The 18911-nt window shown below is 41.8% G+C and overlaps 1 protein-coding gene across 1 annotated transcript; it reads right to left on the bottom strand.

Annotated features, from left to right (window-relative positions):
- Nucleotides 1-15310: 15310 nt before the first annotated feature.
- On the bottom strand, nt 15311-18309 carry LOC133960529 (C2 calcium-dependent domain-containing protein 4C). The gene is made up of 2 exons (XM_062395198.1): nt 18233-18309; nt 15311-17309 (listed from the first exon to the last, which is right to left on the bottom strand). Exon 2 carries the CDS (start codon nt 17256-17258, stop codon nt 15999-16001), a length of 1260 nt encoding a protein of 419 aa, XP_062251182.1. The 5' UTR covers nt 17259-17309; nt 18233-18309; the 3' UTR covers nt 15311-15998.
- Between the last annotated feature and the right edge of the window lie 602 nt (nt 18310-18911).

The following is an 18911-nucleotide window of genomic DNA, read 5'->3' as shown; positions in this document are numbered from 1 at the left end:
AACTCTCCTTTAGTTGCTCATTAAAAGATGTGATAGGAAGAAGAGGATGCCGCAATCTGACATTTCCTGTAACACTGCATAAGTAATTAATAAGGAAGAGACAATTAGTCATTTGCTTATCTATTAATCCAGCAGCTCACTTTCATATTTGCACTGACTTTAATTTGCTCCTGTTTGTCTGCAGAAGGTGAAGAACGTCTGCAACAACTGAAAACACCCTCTCCCATGTTGAAACTGACAGAATGAGAAACATGTGAGGTCATGTTCTGACACAGAACCTGGAGGCCAGATCAGGAAGATGATTAAATTCTAATAATATTAATGATTAATCATTTCTCCTTATCTCGAGATGACCCTTCAGACACGTGTTATGTGTTGTAGCTGATAACGCAGCATGCACAGGTGACACTCTCTGAGCAATCTGGAGCTTTTATGACAGTGTTGAGAGGAAAGTGTAAAGCCCGGGGATCCGAAAAACGATCAGCAAAGAAGATGAATGAATCACAAATCCACGAGATGAGCCATTGTACATGAAAAAGGATTGAGTACGGAGGAGAACCCATTAAACGGCACCGTGTAAAAACTAATCAGCAGAGATGAAACTATTTCACCTGAATGAGATGAACATGAATGAGACATTTCAACCAGGCTGTTACCTTTCAGGCTGAGTTCTTCAAGTCAAGGAAATGAGGCCTTATCAAAGTAAACAGTCTGGATCTGAGACGAGTCGAGAACAGGTTCAGGAGAGACGGCAGGAAGACAGAGGACAAACATTTCTTTAATAAGATTTCACCGACTGTCAAACAGCAAACTGCAGTTTACTTTTCAAACTGCAGCGTTTCAGTACAGACAAATTGAAATCCACCTTTAAGCCAAGGCTGCCACGTCCAATAATAATGGTAGATCAGCCAGCATTGACTTATTTAAGCATAAATATTAGAAAATGTAACATATTATGCTTAAACTATAAATAAACAGATTACAATAAATTTAGGAATTGCCTTTGCCAGCAGTCTCGATGGAGGCAGAAGCTCCGATGTAATTATGGGGGGAATTGCGACAGTGCACGAAATGTTCACACTTATTTTTCACTAATAAAAGGCTCAAATTGTTATTTTGCCTCTTTGCCAAGAGTCTGCCAACATCACACAACTCTCAATGAAAAAGAAGTGTCACTCTCCAATCTTGTGGGATCTGGATTGTCACAGGACAACAGAGGTGTAAACATGACAGAGTTGTAGAGTAGTTTTTATTGAGAGAAATCATTAGGGTAGTATAGATGAATCACTGTTTAGGCCCTTAAAGGGGAAACTTCGAAATTTAATTTTAAATAGGAGTTTAGTCAATGTCAGTTGAGAAACTTAAAGGGTTTATCAAATTCAAATCATTAGTAAGTTGAGGAGTTACTTAAACTTATTAAATCCTGTTAGAGTCCTTTAGTTTTAAAGAAATATATAAAGTATGCAGGGGTCAAGAGATGTCAGCTCCAAATTAGGAAAATAACAATAAATTACTTCACATTATATTAATTTGATTTCAAATTAAGTAAACTGAATTGTTCATGAATAAAAGAATAATATAATGCCATTTCCAGATCTACCAGAGGCTGAGCACTGACCAGTTTGAGTTTCATTCACATCACTGATTGGTTTCACCAGAGTCACGAAACCTGCATCTTTATTTGAACTGCCGCCTCATTTTACAGCAAAACTCTCTGAGAGGCTGATGCTGCCACTGGCATCACCGTTATTCACCAGAAACATGACTAAAGCAGATGTGGATAAACCAGAAATGATCACACATTTAGAAATAACAAATAAATCCTGTTTGGGAAAAAGCCTTGAGTCTCCATTTTACAGACTTCCCCTTTTCAGTCTGGATAAAATGCATTGAGGACCAGGTTACATTTGAACAAACCCGAGTTACTCTGGCTCATTCTCTCGTCACTCCCCTCTCAGTGTCTCTGTGTGACACGAGTTCATTCGGAAGCTAATTCTCTTTGATGTTATGGAAGCGGCGTGTTGATAAAGGGGCCGGGATAACGCAGCGCATCATGCGGCCGTCCTGCTCCTTCCCTACATTTTTAATTACGAACCCGGTGCCGCAGCGCTGATGTTAATTCACAGGTGTCTGCCGCCTGCCAGTCACCATGGTAACCTCAAGGTATGCCGTCTCATCCGAACCAAACACACACACACACACACACAAACACACACACACACACTTTCTTCCGCCCTCCTCTTATTGGACTGATTAATCTGAACAACAAACAATACTTGCTGTGGCGTCGGCAACCTACCTCGGATTTCTACCTGAACAGGAAATTGAGGCTGCCTGGTAAAAGTCGGATGGTAAAGTGCATAAAGGCTTGTTCATAAAAGAGCACTAAAGCCCCTTAGCTAACCAACTGTGCTGGATGTTGATTCTGGCTGTGGAGAACAGATCTGTAAATGTGAGCATCGATGCAAAGTCTCAGGACAGGCAGCTTTATTGCTCACACACCTGTTTGCAGGATCGATGAGCTCTAGCCATCTTGGGAATCTGAGGTTGATTCATTACACGTCCACTTCTCAATGCACATGTCCTCTCTAAGAAGGCTGCACTCTTTACTAATATCATTTCACTTCCAGCAGATATTATTTCTACTGATATTTAGGAGAAGTGTAAAGTGCCTCCATTTGTCTTTGTATTGAACATCCTGTAATGACTTGAGTGTCCCTCTGCATTAAACACCTCTTCGTGATCAAACATGCTGGATACACACTGATGACAACCGTCCTAATCACCACCTGGTGACTGGTTTCAGTAGAGTCATGAACTGTGCCTCCTCCATGTTAGCTGATGGGACCTGGACTAAAAAGCCATGTTAAAACTATTAAAACCATCACTCCACTTACACCACAAATTACACAAAAGCACAAGATGGCAGCATCTGAATCCAGGATATTGAAGCTTCATGTTCGAACAGGAAGAAGTGGAGATGAATCCATCTTTATTTACAGTTCAATGGTGTATGATCGAAAATTGGAATGGCTGTTTAATTTTGACATTTTGAGAAATACACAAATTTACTTTCTTGCATAGAGTGAAATGACTGATGTCACCTATTTATCTGCAATTATTAAGCTAGAGCTTAATCCCTGCTCTAAACCGAGAGACATGCCAGAATGTCTGTGTCCAAAGAAATCCAGAGGTGTGACCAACACCTCTGAAACTCACAAGTTAACACCCTATATCTGGTTTGTCGTGAACTTGACTTCAAGAGCGATTACCTGCCAGACTGTTAACACAGGTTTTATCCTGTTTCCAAACAACCATCAGAGATTCAGGATATAGTCCAGAGATGTGTCAAAATGTTTAAAACAGCTCAACCTCTCAGTCTTGCAGCTAATTGGTCTCAATGAAATGTAATGTAAAATGGCCACTTTAAGGACAAATTCACATGAAGCAAACATTTTACAAAATATCATAAATTAAATATTCACAATCCTGGGCACCTGTAGAGCAGGATAACATTTTCCCATATATATCTCAATCTTATTAAAACACAATCACAAGGTGAAATGTAATATTGAAATGTACTGTAGAGACTATCCAACCTATGGACATTATATTACTTCATCAACACTGCATTAAAGATACTGTCACATCAAACCGTGGATTCAAGTTATCTCGAGTTAGCTCTGAAAGGCACCACATCCTTATCTTGATAGAAGGCCTCAGTCACCTGTTTCAAATTGTTATCAAGGATAAATGGTACACTTGGATTGATCTGACCTGAATGAAACACAGTTGCCCTGTTTCTTCAGATAATTCAATTTAAGGGGGCTGAATAGATTTGCAATTTTACCTCAGAAAGACAAAGTGTTGCCCAGCAAAGCTTATAAATAGATGTGCTCTGAGAAATACCTGTCTGTGCAAAGCCTACCACTGATGACCATCTCCTCTTTATTTCATGTTGAATTGTTTAAAAAAAAAATTCACATGTGAAAGATTATATCATTTGCAGCATAGCAATCTAGTGGCACAGTGGTGCAGCTTCCTTCCACTAGTCCAGATTATGGCTATGTTGATCGGACACTCTAAATTGAACATTATAAGGGTACAGGTACTCCTGATCTCTATGATTCCCTTACGTAGATTGTGGACATCTTCATAGATAACAATGTGAAATCATCAGATTGCTAACCCCACACTAACACATAGTGTGTTTGATACCCTGACAACATCTGATGGACTCATTCCGAAAGAGAGCTGACGTCGCTAGTTGACTCTGTTGCGCAAATTCTTAAAATTAGCCTCTATGTTGGTTTGTTCTTTACGATATCATTTGTCTCCGAACATTTTGTGCAATCAAATGAAAACGATGAGCCTCTTTTACCTCAGCCTGTAGGGAATACACACAGCTCGTGGTTGAGGTGTCAATCAAAAAGCCCCTATGGGGTGTTGTCTCTACCTGTGAAGCCATGAAGAGAAAAAAGAAAAAAAAACATGATCCAATGCAGAGATATTACCGAGTGTGAGGGTGAGAACGAGGGCTTTGGAGTTGAAACGGTATCATGTACATTTGTGGCAGGTTTTTTTCATTCTGCTGGAGGAGATGAATAATTGGTTGCTTTGTGAGGGAACAACTAAACAAACAGCTCAGTACTTTCCCCAATATCGTCCTGACAGGAACAGAGATTATGGAGATAAACAGCCCTCGCCTTGTCAAAAGGGTGTTGATGACTAGTTAATGAAAAACACCTTCATTTCCTTTATTGTTTTTCATTGGAAAAGGGAAGTTGTGGCAAATTTAATTCCATCATAACAAATCAATACAGGAGTCACTGAGGTAGGTGTTTTCCTGTCACTGACAAAAAAGGGACAATGACGGTTTTTATTCTATGAACATTCTCCATCTGTCTGGTAAATAGGATAGCGGGTAATTCACAGTGAATATCGATTGTTCTGTCTCAGAAAGCTGTAGCCTAATGCTTAATCTTTATCAGTAAATATTTCAGGATGCTATTGATTGTCTTATACATTGATTTTGTTATGATAATGAAAATTATGTCAATAGACCTCTGTCGTGAGCTTTATTTCCTTCGCCAAGGAGTTATTGTCTCTGTTGGTTTGTTGGTTTGTTCCAGCAGGATTACGCAAAAACTGATTTTTCCACAAAACGAAGGAACCAATTCAATTAATTATGTTTCTTTACAATTGCGGGATGGAGCATTAGCCTTGGTGTGGTTATGCCCTCTGTGCATCCTTCAGTTATTTTGGTATAGCAGATGGCATTGTATAACATTAATAACTAATTTAGAAATGAAACCAATGAGATGAAGCAACCATTAAGTAAATGAATCGATAAAGAGTCAAAATAATCAGGAACAACTTTAATGAATGAAAAGCAGGTGGATATCTGTAAATAAATAATTTTCTGATATGGTTCCCGGCGCTTATCCAGGTTCAGCTCTGTGTCGAGTTTGCATGTTCTCCTCCGTGGGTTTTCTCTGGGTTTCGTAGCTGGGTGTGTCACAGGGCTCCTCTCACCTGATGTCAGCTGGGATTAGTTCCAGCTCCCGCAACTACCCTCAAAAGATAAGTGGTATTGATGATGGATGGATGGATGGATTGGTCTGGTATTGTTACTCTTTTGTGACACTAAAATCATTCTGTCTTAGGCTGTGAATAAAATCTGCTTTCAAAACTCACCATGGAATTTGTGATGATTCAATTTGTTGCCTTTTAACGGTGGAAACAATTGGGAAAAACATGAATTTGTCCTTAGTCATTTGTGTTTGACCCTAATTTATTTAAATGTAGGGATACACAAGACAATGGTCAAGATTAGAGTTCAAATGATGAGTTATTTTATAGCTCTGTTACCCCCCCCCCCCCCCCCCCACACACTGCCTGCTTCATCTGACTTCAAACACCTAGAAAATGCCTTTTCTGCGACACTGACCACCCAATGTTCCTCAGAAACCTGGTGCAAATGTCCCCTTGGTTGCTATGGTAACACCAACGCCGTGGATTTGGTTGGCAGCAGAGGCGCTGGAGGGTCGGCCATCTTACTGGTTGGGGCCGCCGGGAGCAGACGGTCACAGGGTCACTGAAGGCCACCAGGCCCACAAAGCTCATTGTTAAAGCTTCTGCTGGCTGCCAGGTGATTAATACAGTAACCAGACGATGACAGGACTCCACGCAGCTGTGGGCTCAGAGCCTGATTATCTACAGAGTCACTCACACGTCTGACAAAGGACTAAAATGTGATTGGAACTGACTCTTAGCCAAACCTCATCTCTGTCACTGCTGTTGGCTGTAAAGCATTGAATCTGAGAAAATGATTTGTGGAAAGTCACTGATCTTTGGTTTCAAACAGCTTTTAATTCTTCGCCCGGTTGCCGTTGACATTCCAGCCTCTGAAAATGACAATTGCAGATTATACGACTGGTTAGTAAATGAACACAAATTCCAGGAGTTGTTGAGATGTAACTTTTGTTTCTCTCTCTCTCAAAAAAAAAGGTTGCATGGAAGGGTTACACACAATATATCACACAAACTCAGCACCACTGTGTGGTTCCCATACTCTGCAACAGGTGTTATGATTCTTAAACTTTATTTTTAATGTGCAGCACCGGTCTGGTTTTTAAAGACTTATATCACTTTCAATTAGTGCACATGTAAAACAGTGCACTCAAAGTTTCTGATGTATAATAATCATGAATTCAAATTCTTTTGAACCGAGACAAACCAATTTATATGTACTTAGTGTTACACAAGAACAAAATTCAACATTGATTTAAGCTAGGAGTTTGCAAACACACCTCAACTCCCCCTAATACTACCGCTACATGGCCCTGACCTGCACACCTCAATACAAAGCAGACTTTAAAAACGTGATCATTTACCCATGTGTTTATCAAAATGCCTCCTGTGATGAAGAGAACAGCAGCAGCATGACACCCGGCTGTAGCAGCATCCAGAAAATCTATTTGTGGTGAGTCTCCAAAGACAGACTGACCGTGAAGTGTGGGGTTACGGTTGCTAAGCTGGAACGGATCAATCAATGTTGAGCAAAGAATCATCTGAAGGACCAGAGACCAAGAGAGAGGCACTCACACTGTGTCACTGAAAGTGTTATAACACAGACTGTAAGGGCGATGACAGAGGTGTGATATCAATCAACGTAAAGGCCTTTGACAGCATGACAACCGTTTTGCACATACACATCAGTCGGGGGTGAACATACAACGTTATAAGAATATCAGTGTGTGTTCGTGCAAACAGGAGAGTTCTCAGACAAACTAAAGCATTGGTCAGAAACTGGTGGCACACTGGTTAAAACTGACCAGCAATTGGCAGGACAATAAAGTCTGTCCTGCCAGGTCATTCTGATCATTTCATTAGGGCCCGAGCACTGACATGAAAGGTCAGGTGAGTTCCTATTGAAATTGTAATGATTATTATTATTATTATTATTCAGGCAAATGAATTGGCTTTTTGAGGACTTTAACATGCTCAAATTCTTACTAAAATTGGCAGAAAGTTTAGCCTGACGTTGTCATACTCACAATTCTAGTCAAAATGTGAGTATGATACCGCTCCATTGGTGTTTCAACCGTATCAGAAAAAAAAATGCCTCTTGTCTCAATTGGATAGACCTACAACCAATCAGAGCAACGTAGTATGTGATGTTTGTTAAGCAACGCATTGTGAGTTATTTACTAACGCCGGGTTTACACCGGAGGCTGAAACGCCCTGCGCCAAGGCTGCCTCGCGCCGTGCAGCGATCGGGGGCGAGTCTATTTTTTGCGCTTAACACAAGAGTATCGCGCCAGGAAAGACACTGAAAAATTATTTTAAACGATATTGATGACATATTTTATATGATATTAATGATCAAATATGCATCCCATACTTTGAATTCCCCTTCTGTTGTCCTGGAGTTTTAATTTTACCAATGACATTATTAAATGTCCCCCTCTGCCCATCCACTACAGCCACACAAGCAGTGATGAAGATAAAAAGAGAAAGGGGGGGGGGCTACGTATTCTCCACATTGGCTTGAGGGGAGAATACGTAATTTACCCTCGACACCCGACATTTAACGGAGCAAACAGCGAAGTGTGAGGGTCAGTGATCTTACAAACTGTTGCCTTTTGTTTGAGGGAAAATGCTTCAGGAAAAACCGCAGCGTGCTACAATTACCCTGGATGGTAATTTACACAGCAAATACTCAACCCACCTCTACACACAAACACACACATGCACACATGTACACGTTCATCTCATTCCTTCACTTCGAGAGCATCTGCTCTGCGGTTGCCATAGTAACCCTAAAGCCTATAACAGCCCTAAACCTTTTCCTCCCTGAAGCCACGGAAGCCAGGGCTGAAAATTGCCCCAATCAGATTTGCTCTCCAGAATACACGTTTTCATTGCTACACCTCCACGTCGCATCCAGACCCTGCACCCTTTCCCAGATCCCCCCCAACCTCCATGGTGTTTTCCCTCCAACCTCAAATGCACTCAGGAGAGGACAGCATTATAAATCAATTTACAAGCTGTGAGAAACAGCCGCCAAGGGATGGAAATGAACAATGGCAGATGAAGGATATTGGAAAACGTTTTCTTGCCGCTGTGGCGAGCAGTGTCGGGGCAGTGGCAGCGTCTCATGTGCAGCTGCTGCAGGAAACCTAATCGTCTTTTTGCATGCGTGTCAAGTGATGAATTAGAGGCGGCAGGGACGAGCGGAGAGAAACAGAATCAGTGTGGGATTGTGAGGGATCCTGAATAATAAATGGCGGAACTGTTCAGTCATAGCTTCTGCAAAGTTGCTCGAGGTAACTCGGTTGTTGAATGACGCGGTCGGAGAGGGTCAGAAACAGTGTTTCTGATTAACCATCGGTCAAACATCTCTCAGCTGTCATGAGTGCGTGCGTGAGTGTGTTGGGGTGTGACGTCTGTGAACCTGTTGAGCTGATTGATTTCGAGATTATCGCCTCTTTCAGCCATTACGAATTCAAAAGCTGAATAAATTCATCTGTGAGGTCAGAGTGTCGAGTTTCAGTCGCGTGTGTGTGTCTCACAGGATCAGACCACGAGCAACAGGACAAGCTGCTGACTTTCCAACCTGCAGTGTTAGAGTTCCAGCTGCTTCGTCTCTGTAAAGAGCATAATATGCATTCTGTGATTGGGTTGTTCGTCCATCCCATTGTGAACACGATATCTGAAGAACGCCCAGAGGGAATTTCTTCAAATTTGGTGCAAACATTCACTTGGACTCAAGGATGAACTCATATGTTTTTGTGATGTGAATGTGATATCTTAAGGCCGCATTGTGGGGATAGTGTTGCAGTGTCTCACTATCACACAGACAACCCAGGAGCCAGCTTCTCAGTCTTGAGTATTCGTCGTTAAGATTATGAAACAAGGTTTTGGTTGTGGTGCCAAGTTTGTTAACATGTTAATTGTTATGTTTATACAAGTGGGAAATTAAAGATGTGTCAGGCTGATGTAAGCTGTAATTGAGGTTAAAGCGATAGGGCAGGATGCAACAATAACATACTTTATCAGATACTTTTTCATGGTAGATTGTGGGAAATCTGGTTCTACCCCCTATGCTGCAGAAAGATGCTGTCAGACGTGCCCTGACATGCACTTGTTAAAGTTATTAACCAGACCCTAGACATGATCTCACTGCTGCCAGATCAGGTGATTTTCAATCCAATTAACCAACTATTTTATATAATTGTTCAAACAGTAAATTGTTCTGGGAGTATAATTTTCTGGGAGTATAATTTAGACTTTTATGTAGCCATGGTTTTGTCTCCAGCTGATTGTTGGGCTTTCAATCTTTCTCTTTCTTTCTCTCTCTTTCTCTCTCTCTCCCTCTCTCTCTCTCTCTCTCGCTCTCTCGCTCTCCTTTCTCGACCACCTTCTGAAGAAAATATCTGGCTTAACTCCCCGCTGCGTTTACAAACTGACTGTGTAGGTCTTTGTGTTCCTTTTTTTGTGTTGTAAGTTAAAAGCAGTTGCTGTGATGATGAACTTGGTGAACTAAAATCTTTCATATATGAGGCCCTGTTGAAACTAAATGAGCTGAAAGACACTAAAACTTTCTGTGGAGCTGAACTGTCACATTTTGTGCGGTGGAACAGAAATGTGACAGTGGCAGCAGCTAATACTAGTGTTTCCCTGGCGTGTATCAGTTCCTGTCTCCTCCCACACACATCCCTTCCAAACTGACTGACTCCTCCCTGAGGCTAATGATGATGGCGTGGTATTTTTACCCCTCCAATTAGAGCGAGCATGCATGGCAGAGCCGAGATGTTTAATGTTGTGTGTGCTGTGAGTGTTAATTCATGGGAGACAGGTTGAGGAGGACCACAGGCCTTAAAAAAATCTGCTGGATATGGGATTTTTAAATGGGATCGCGACGTTAACAAGACGAGCGGTCACTTCAAAAAGAAGTGAGGGTGTAACATAACTGTGGTGAATCAGGTCATTATGAAGACGGACAGGACTGAGGCAGAGCTGCAGGGGATTAGACGAGGAGGAGGAAATGGCGGCGGTGATGCTCTCCTGACCAAAAAATGTCAGACAAGCCTGGAAGGCCACATTGATGTCTTCATCCTGTCAGTCAAACTCATACTTCCTTCTTTGTCAGTATCTAAATCAAACGCCACAGTGAAACCACGATGAAGCTGTAAACTGATGTCCTGGAATTAAAAAATTGAGGCTTACTAAGGCCGTTTTGTGCTGGTTACAGGCACCAGAACAATAATTGATCGGGACCTGAATTTAAATACAAAGAACAGATGCAAACAGTGAAACAGATTACTGATCAGGAGCAGTTTTTCCTGAGAAAACTGTTTGTTTACTGAGTCAGTTTTACTCTTTGAGCTCTTGTAGTCGATAAGATTAGAAATCTACACTTCCAGACATTTTAGTTGAGCAACATTTTTAGAGCTAAATTATCCCAAGCTGTCAGTAATAACTAAATAATGAGTTAGAACTAAGTCCCAGGGTACAGATAACAAATCACTTGGTGAAATTATTTTTAATCTTTTTGAAACAGAAAGCAGAACCTCCACTCTGTGTGTTTTTCTTCTGTTTATGAGTGTTTTGCCTGCTTTTGTTGTGATGAAAGCCAGATTGACCAGCCTATGATAAGAAGGAATAAAAACAAATGAAAACTAGATGGACATGAATAAATAAAGTCAAATAACAGAAAAATGGTGTTTGTATTTATAGCGAGACAGTTGTCGACATTATTAGTTCCACAGATAAATCTCTCATAGTATCCCAATCATTTTGAGAGTAAATTGTTATGTTAAGTTATTAACCAGACCTTAGACATGATCTCACTGCTGCCAGATCAGGTGATTTTCAATCCAATTGACCAACTATTTTATAGAATTGTTCAAACAGTAAATTGTTCTGGGAAGATTGTGATTATTTGGGCTACGTCTTATTTCCTCTTAAACTTCCTTCAATAGAAAGTCAGTGAGCAGCCATTATGGCCATATCAGTGTTAAATAATTAGAGTATAATTTAGACTTTTATGTAGCCATGGTTTTGTCTCCAACTGATTGTTGGGCTTTCTATCTTTCTCTCTCTCTCTCTCTCTCTCTCTCTCGCGCTCTCTCTCTCGACCACCTTCTGAAGAAAATATCTGGTTTAACTCCCCGCTGTGTTTACAAACTGACTGTGTAGGTCTTTGTTTTCCTTTTTTTTGTGTTGTAAGTTAAAGCAGTTGCTGTGATGATGAACTTGGTGAACTAACATTATGGCGGATAATCCGAATTGATTGGAACAAAAATAAGTGCACTTATCACTTTTGAATCAATGACGACATGAGCAGAGATGCTGGGGAACGTTTTCTTTTAATTATTGAATTAACGTAAGTATTTCACACCCATTAACACAGTAACCACAGATCAGCTGTCAGTGGCTGTAAAGCATCACAGAATAAAAACAGCCAGAAAAACAAGAACAGCAACAGCCCATGTAAATCAGCCTCCACTGTTTATATACAACTGGAGAGAGATTTGAGATTTCAATGTCAAGTAATGGACCGGCACTTTGCAGCTTCATTTTTCAGAGAGAGAACCTGTCAAGACAGGAAGACTTCAGAGACACTTTATGTTTATAAGTTTATAAACAGTATATTTATATATAAAAACAAGACATCAAACGTATCAGTACTCTCTCTCTCACACACAGACATTAACGCTTTACTCAATACTCAATCCAAATGCCTTCAATCAAGCTTTTCCTCCTTGAAGCTAATCAAGCAGCTATTTTGGTAATAGCTCTGTCGATTAAATAAAGGTTAGAATCTCAAATCACTAAAAAGGCATTACTTAACTTTTTTCCAGAGGAAAATATACTGTTGCCACATCTGGTGCATATTCATGGGCCTCAGAGGATGAATCCTGACTGTTGCTTATAAACAAACCTTATATAGTGTTTGTTATGTCATGTATATATATAATTGTAAAGAAAATTATAAAAACATGTGGGCTCGTCAGAGCTTATCAAACATTATCCGGTTTGTTTCTGTTAGAAATAAGCCTCCAGCTCAGCTCAGCATCGAAGGGCAACAGAAGGTGCACAAATCCATTTAATAAATCCTTGGTTTATAGCAGCAAAAAGAAGACGCGTCTTTGTGCTGATATATTTATCACAAGTAAAATGTCAATTCCACATTTTTTATTTTTAGTGTCTGCGCTTTTATGTCAGAGCAGTCGTGGAACATTATGACAAAATTATTTTAAAAGTATTTTTAAACAATGGAGGCTTGTAGCAAAGGGAAAAAAATACCGCAAAAACGTTTAAAAGGAAAAAGTAGATTGATTTTTTCCTCTCCTGTCAAGCGTAAGTATTATATTTTGACATTTTCTTTAAGCTATGATAGATATTCTTCAGATATGTATATTGATAAGGTTGTTCTGCTCAAATCAATTTTTACTTTGTTTTATTCTGCCCTGTATTTCAATGTATATTAAAAAAGAAGCCACATAAAAACAGTCAAAGCATTTAGTTGTAAAAACAAAGCTCAGGCCCATGTTACCCATATTCTCAGTGTATCATTGTTTTATCCCCACCTAGAGTCAGAGAACAAGGCGACCCACCACAGCACAATAAGAAACCACTGAAATTTAGTACTGACACTACTGAGGTCATGCGAGAATAAAGCAAAGGTTTGATAACAAGAGGGGTGAATACATTTCAGGATGTTTAAGTACAAAATACAACAACTGTTAACGTGCAGGCACTGTAAGTTTGCAACAGGGATTCCAACGAGTTTCACACGAAGCCGAGCCACAGTGTCACTGTATAGAAATGGAAATATAGAGCGTATCAACAGCAGTGCTACAAGTGTGCTACAAACACTATGTGAGAGTCAAGCCTCCCAGGATTTGTACTGAAGCTTTGGGCCAGTGTGTGGGAATCCTCAGTCTAATGTCTCGGATTCCTTCTCTCTCCTCTGCCGAGCACTTGAGGCTGTAATCACCTGCAATTCTGCAAACAAATCCTGAAAGCTCTTTATTTCAGTCAGCCTGTGCTTTTGGTTTTCTCGACAGCCGCTCCTGCCGTCAACTTGAAACTCTCCAGGCGAAGTGGAGTGTCAGCTGTGAAGTGTACCGTCAGGCTTGTTTTTTTCTGTGCGTCTTTCTTGACGTTTGTGCTCGGTCCGGTCGACTTCATCAGAGTTGAAACACACATGATTCAAAAGCCTCTCATCAGCACTTCTCACTCACTTTAGTTCATGATTGGCACTTCACCGACAATAGAAGAAACCAGCACGTATGTAGTTATATTCAGTACAAAACCAACACACATGTTTACATTTTTACAAATACGACATAGAAAATAAACCAAACAATTTTGAACAAAATGTCATGCTAAACACACACTATACCTCTTAATCACTCACTCATACACACATACACATACGGTAAGGCTTTAGGGTTTCATTAAACTTCGAGCACGTCATGCAAACACCAGTGTGTTATTGACATGTGCATGTGCCATGCAACTGGTACTTTGCAGTACAGTGTGCTAAATTTTTTCTTTTATGAGACATTTATTACATGTGCATGGTCCACTGCCAACACTGTGACTAAGGCAAGAGCCTGTTTGCATAAAATGTGACATGAATGACGTATTTAATTTAAGTACACAGTAACAAATGTGACAAATAGTGTGTGTGTCCAATTGCAATCAGAGTTAAACAAAAAGCAGTAAAGCACAAAGTCGTGGCCACAGAGTTGAGATTATAGTGTAATAAAATGATGGAGAGAAGAATTTGACATGATGAATTGAAGCGAAAGGGAAATTTAAACATGTGTGACCGTCTGCTCTATTCCTGGTGTTTAGAATCTGCCACAGCACTAAGGGGATGTCGACCAGTCTGAATGCAGAGTGGAGGTGCACACATTTGCTGAAAGTCTGTTGTGTAGCGAGATGCACAACGGTTCCTTCATAAAGTCCAAGAAAGTTCACCAGTGAGAAATATACATTGTGGATTACATGAAGGAACTTGATTAACCGTGCGAACGCCTTCGCTCCTTTCTCCACATTCATTGACTCCGTGGATCCATGTAGTCACTACATGAAGATAAGACATAACTGGTGGCTGCTTAAGACGAGACAGTCCTTGCATCCCATCCTACATCATAAGTCAATATTTCTACCCGTTTCCAAGATTGAGGGACAATCGTTTTCTGACCGCTATATTCTTACGTTCTCTCTATAGCCCTGTTATATGAGGAGATAAGTAGTTTACTATTTTAGATAGAAATCTTCCGATAGCGATAGCATCAGGAAGGCCGCAGACACCGTTTAAAATGCCGGTCGGGTATCGGTGAGTAGTACTCGAATTTATGCAACAATTTGATATCGTAACACCAAGATAAAACTGCGATGTTCTTTACCTAGAAATCAGTTCTTCTTCACCACTTTCAAAACAGCAGTTGTGCTGTTCTGTCCCTAGCGAGTTTTTTTTTTTAGAGCAGTGAAGCAGAAGTGCTTTCTGGTGGTGTAGTGTTGTCCAGAGTCAGATAAAATGTTTCACACTGGAAAGTTGCACAAGCATCTCCAAGACTCCAGCTTCAACCCAAACACTGATACAATCATCACTTCCACAAAAGGTCAGGAGCATACAGCTGTTAAAACATGTTATATTAGTTGTTTTTCTCTTAATGCACTGGTATCGGATCAATACACAAAATCCAGGTCTCTAAAGGAAAAAATTATACTGCAGTTTTTCTAATTTCAAACTATATTTTTGCCGACCAATTAACTCCACATTATGCAATCTTCAGCTTGCATTTTCAATTGGACTCTAATTACATTTTGGGGGCATGTGAATTAGATTATCGTGACTGCTTTGCTCCCCCCCTCCCCTGCAGGATGTGGACCATGGTTACTGGGATCAAAGGATCATTTGCACATCAGGATGTAGTACCACTTCAAAGCTCACACTGATTCACAATGGCATCTTTGTGCCGAACACATGTAGACTCCATTTGTCCTGTGCCGCTGTGGATTTATGCCGAGTTACAGTTATAAAACCATGCCACGCATCGGGAACCCAGTGCACGAGAGGACACTGACACAGGCTGATGCACAGGTGTTGTCCCACCTTTTGACGGAAGTTGGCTGGGAGACATGTCCGGAAAAAACTACTTTCATCTGTCGCTAGTGAGCCTAGATGATTTAATGAGCTTTCATGTTTGAAAGAAGGAGCCAGGCCAAAATCTACCCCGATAAATCCTGCATGTGGACCACGGTTATCAAGAGACTCCAATTTCTTCAGATCTCAGAGCCTCTCTTCTAACAACATCTGTCCTCTTCCTGTTTCCTCTCCCTTTGTGCCCAGTGATTAAATCGATCCGAATAAAAAGAGCAGATTTTAAAGAAACCAGTGCAAAAATCAAATTTAAGTTTCAGCCAGCATCCTTGGTGTGTGCCTCCTCCGACCTCCAGCTCCTGCAGCTTTAAAGTCCTGACAGCAGCTTCGTCAGCGCCACCTCTCGCTCCCCCAGCAGCGTGTCCCTCTTGAGGCTGGTGCCTTTGTTCACCACCTTGAATTTCACCGACAGGTTCTTCACCTGGACCGAGCTGATGGAGTCGAAGAAGAAGTCCTCATTGAAGACCGGGTTGCGGCTGTTCTTGATGATGTTGCTCCTCTGCTTCTGCAGCTTGCCCGGGTTCAGGTAGACAGACACGCAGCAGTTGATGCTCTTGATGTCAAAGTGCTTGTCGTAAAGACTCCCCGTCGCCAGGACGCGGATCAGCAGGCGCGACGTGCCGGAGTCATAGTTGGCCATGATCCTCACCGTGCCTCCTTTGTGCAGGTTGATGGTGTGCTCTTGTTGGAGGCCGTGGTCGGATGCTCCGGCGCCGCCATGCAAGGAAGGGACGTGGAGCCGCCGCTGGATGTTGGGGCTGGGCTCGGCCGAGCTGCACTCGTCGGTGGAGAGGGAGCTGTGGCGAGCGAACGTCCGCTTGGCCTTCACGACCTTGGCCTGCGTCTCGTGGGTGAAGATCTTGAGCAGAGACGCGGAGCGGGAGAGCAGAGGAGAGCTGAAGGGTGAGGACTCGGCCGAGGAGCAGGTATCACTTTCCCCACCGCTGAAGTAACGATATGGATTCATGTGAGAGGTGTTGAAATCAGCTGGATTCAGGTGGTTCCCTGATTCACTGCTTTTCCCTGGGGTCTTCCTCTGTATGTTCGGGGAGGTGATGGGACTGGTGAGCTCACAGTGAAACAGAGATTCTTTTCGGCGGGTGTGGGGGCTTTCCTTCAAGGTGGCAAAGCCGTACGATGTATGGGTCTTGGGAACGTAAGGCAGGGACATAGCTGTCTGTGACTGGGGGTCTGCATTGGTGTCTCCAGCCACAACGTCATCAGCGCTCTCTATCTGTATGATGTGGCGGTTTGCTGATCTCAGCAAGTTCTTGGTGTCTCCTGTGATCTTGGCCACCAGACGAGGACTCCTCGGGCTGCTGATCTTCCTGCCGCTGCCGATAGTGTGCTCTGAACTGGACGGCTGCAGCCCCTCCTTGGGTTTTAAGTGAGGGAGCTCGGGCTCCGGGGGGCAGCTGATCAGCTTCGGGGGAATGAAGAAGTCTGGGATCTTGTCTGGAGTGAGGACGTTGCTGTAAGTCGGGGCCATGCCTTTCTTGTCCCCGTTCTCTCCCTGTCGCAGCATGCCGGTCTCCACCGACCCGCGGATCTTATCCAGAACCCACATGGTCCCACCAGACAGTGGGATGTGGCGCCGTGTGAGGCCAGTCAAGTGCGTCTGCAATTAATAACACACAGGGGGGAGATGTAAATGATCAGAGGAGGGAGCAGAGGGATAAAATAACAGCCAGGTGTCGTAGCTCTAATGTGTGAACACAATCTGAGATTAAAGCCTAAAGTATATTAGTTTAAAACTGAACAAACAAGGAAATAATACAAACTCAGGATATTGAACTTGAGCTTAAATAATGGAGATAATAACTACAGACGCTGGAGAATAAAATCTTTCACATTCAGGCTATAAACTGCAGCGGCTTCTGCAGGGACTGAAGTTAATTCAATAGGCTCATAACATTTTAGGATCAAGAGTCGTTAAACTGACAAATGATTTAAAATATTAACCAGAACTCAACACCAAATGAAAGTGAGTCTGCCGATTGATTGGCAGAGTAAATAAAGACTCAGTAGGAATCGATGAACAAATACAAAGAGGCTCCTTCACTGTTTATTCTTGTTATTGATTGGGAGTCTTTATTTCACTATTCCACATGTACTACACTGAAAAGAACAGTTTATGTTCATTTTTTTTCTTTAAACTAGGACAATTCACATCTAAACCTAGTTTTCAGTTTCAGCAAACACATGATGTTTAATATTTGGGCAAAAAAACAGTTTTACAATTTATTTTCTTTTTAATCCCCCTCTCCATTTTTGTCCAGTTGTAACAGCGAAGTAATATTTCTAATGGTAATAATCTAACATCTCTATGCTTCTTTAGAACAGTTGCGCTTTTGAGTTTTAACTGGCAAGGTAGAAGAGAAACCTTCTGTGTATAAATTGGGAACTAAAATCCTGCAGATACGAGAAGTCTCCTCTCTTTACGCGCGACTCAACATCTCTAAAATGTAACATCGCCTTGAATTCTGGGACAAGTCCACACACAGATCTGAGCAACACAAACCTAGAGATCAAAATACTTACAGAAGCAAAGAAAACTCTGCTGCTCCTGCTGCTCCGTCTCTAACAGGTGGCTCCTCTCCCCCGGTGAACTGTGCGCTACGTGGCGCGGCTCTGCGCCCTCAGACCGTCTCTGCACCGGAGGCTCCGCGCTGCGCTTTATACGCGACGCGCGGCGGCGGCGGCTGACCAATGAGATCCAACTGTTGCGTTTCGTGTTTCACAGCAGATGCATAAACGAACAGTCCGAGTGGAGTAAGGAATCTTACAGGTGGAGTTAACGCGTCTATCCTGCACAGCCACAGCTATTATTCAACACTTAGCATTGCGCAAAACTGAAGACACCTTTAGTTGTTGTTATCTTTCAGCTGCAGGCAAACGAAGCTTCATTTAGACAGCACACTACAGGAGTAGGCTCCATGTGCTGCCCAGAGCTACCATGCAGTGTTTAGTAACCAGCAAACTGTGTGGAAAGTGGAAAGATAGGTGTTTGACACAGATCAAAACAAACACACATATCAAAAGTAGGAATACAATATATATTAACACAAATAATCTTTACACCCATAGGAAACATGAAACCAATAAAAAAACATCATAGGGATAGAAAAAAACTAAAGTTGGTTAATTGAAACAAGCCGACCATACTCATTTTTATTTTTAAAAGATGATAGCCTGACTGTGGCTCACAGTAAAATGAGGG

This window comes from Platichthys flesus, chromosome 9 (assembly GCF_949316205.1).
Source record: "Platichthys flesus chromosome 9, fPlaFle2.1, whole genome shotgun sequence".
Classification (NCBI taxonomy): domain Eukaryota; kingdom Metazoa; phylum Chordata; class Actinopteri; order Pleuronectiformes; family Pleuronectidae; genus Platichthys; species Platichthys flesus.
The sequence above is the reverse complement of the archived record's forward strand: the minus strand, read 5'-3'. Positions and strand labels throughout refer to the sequence as shown.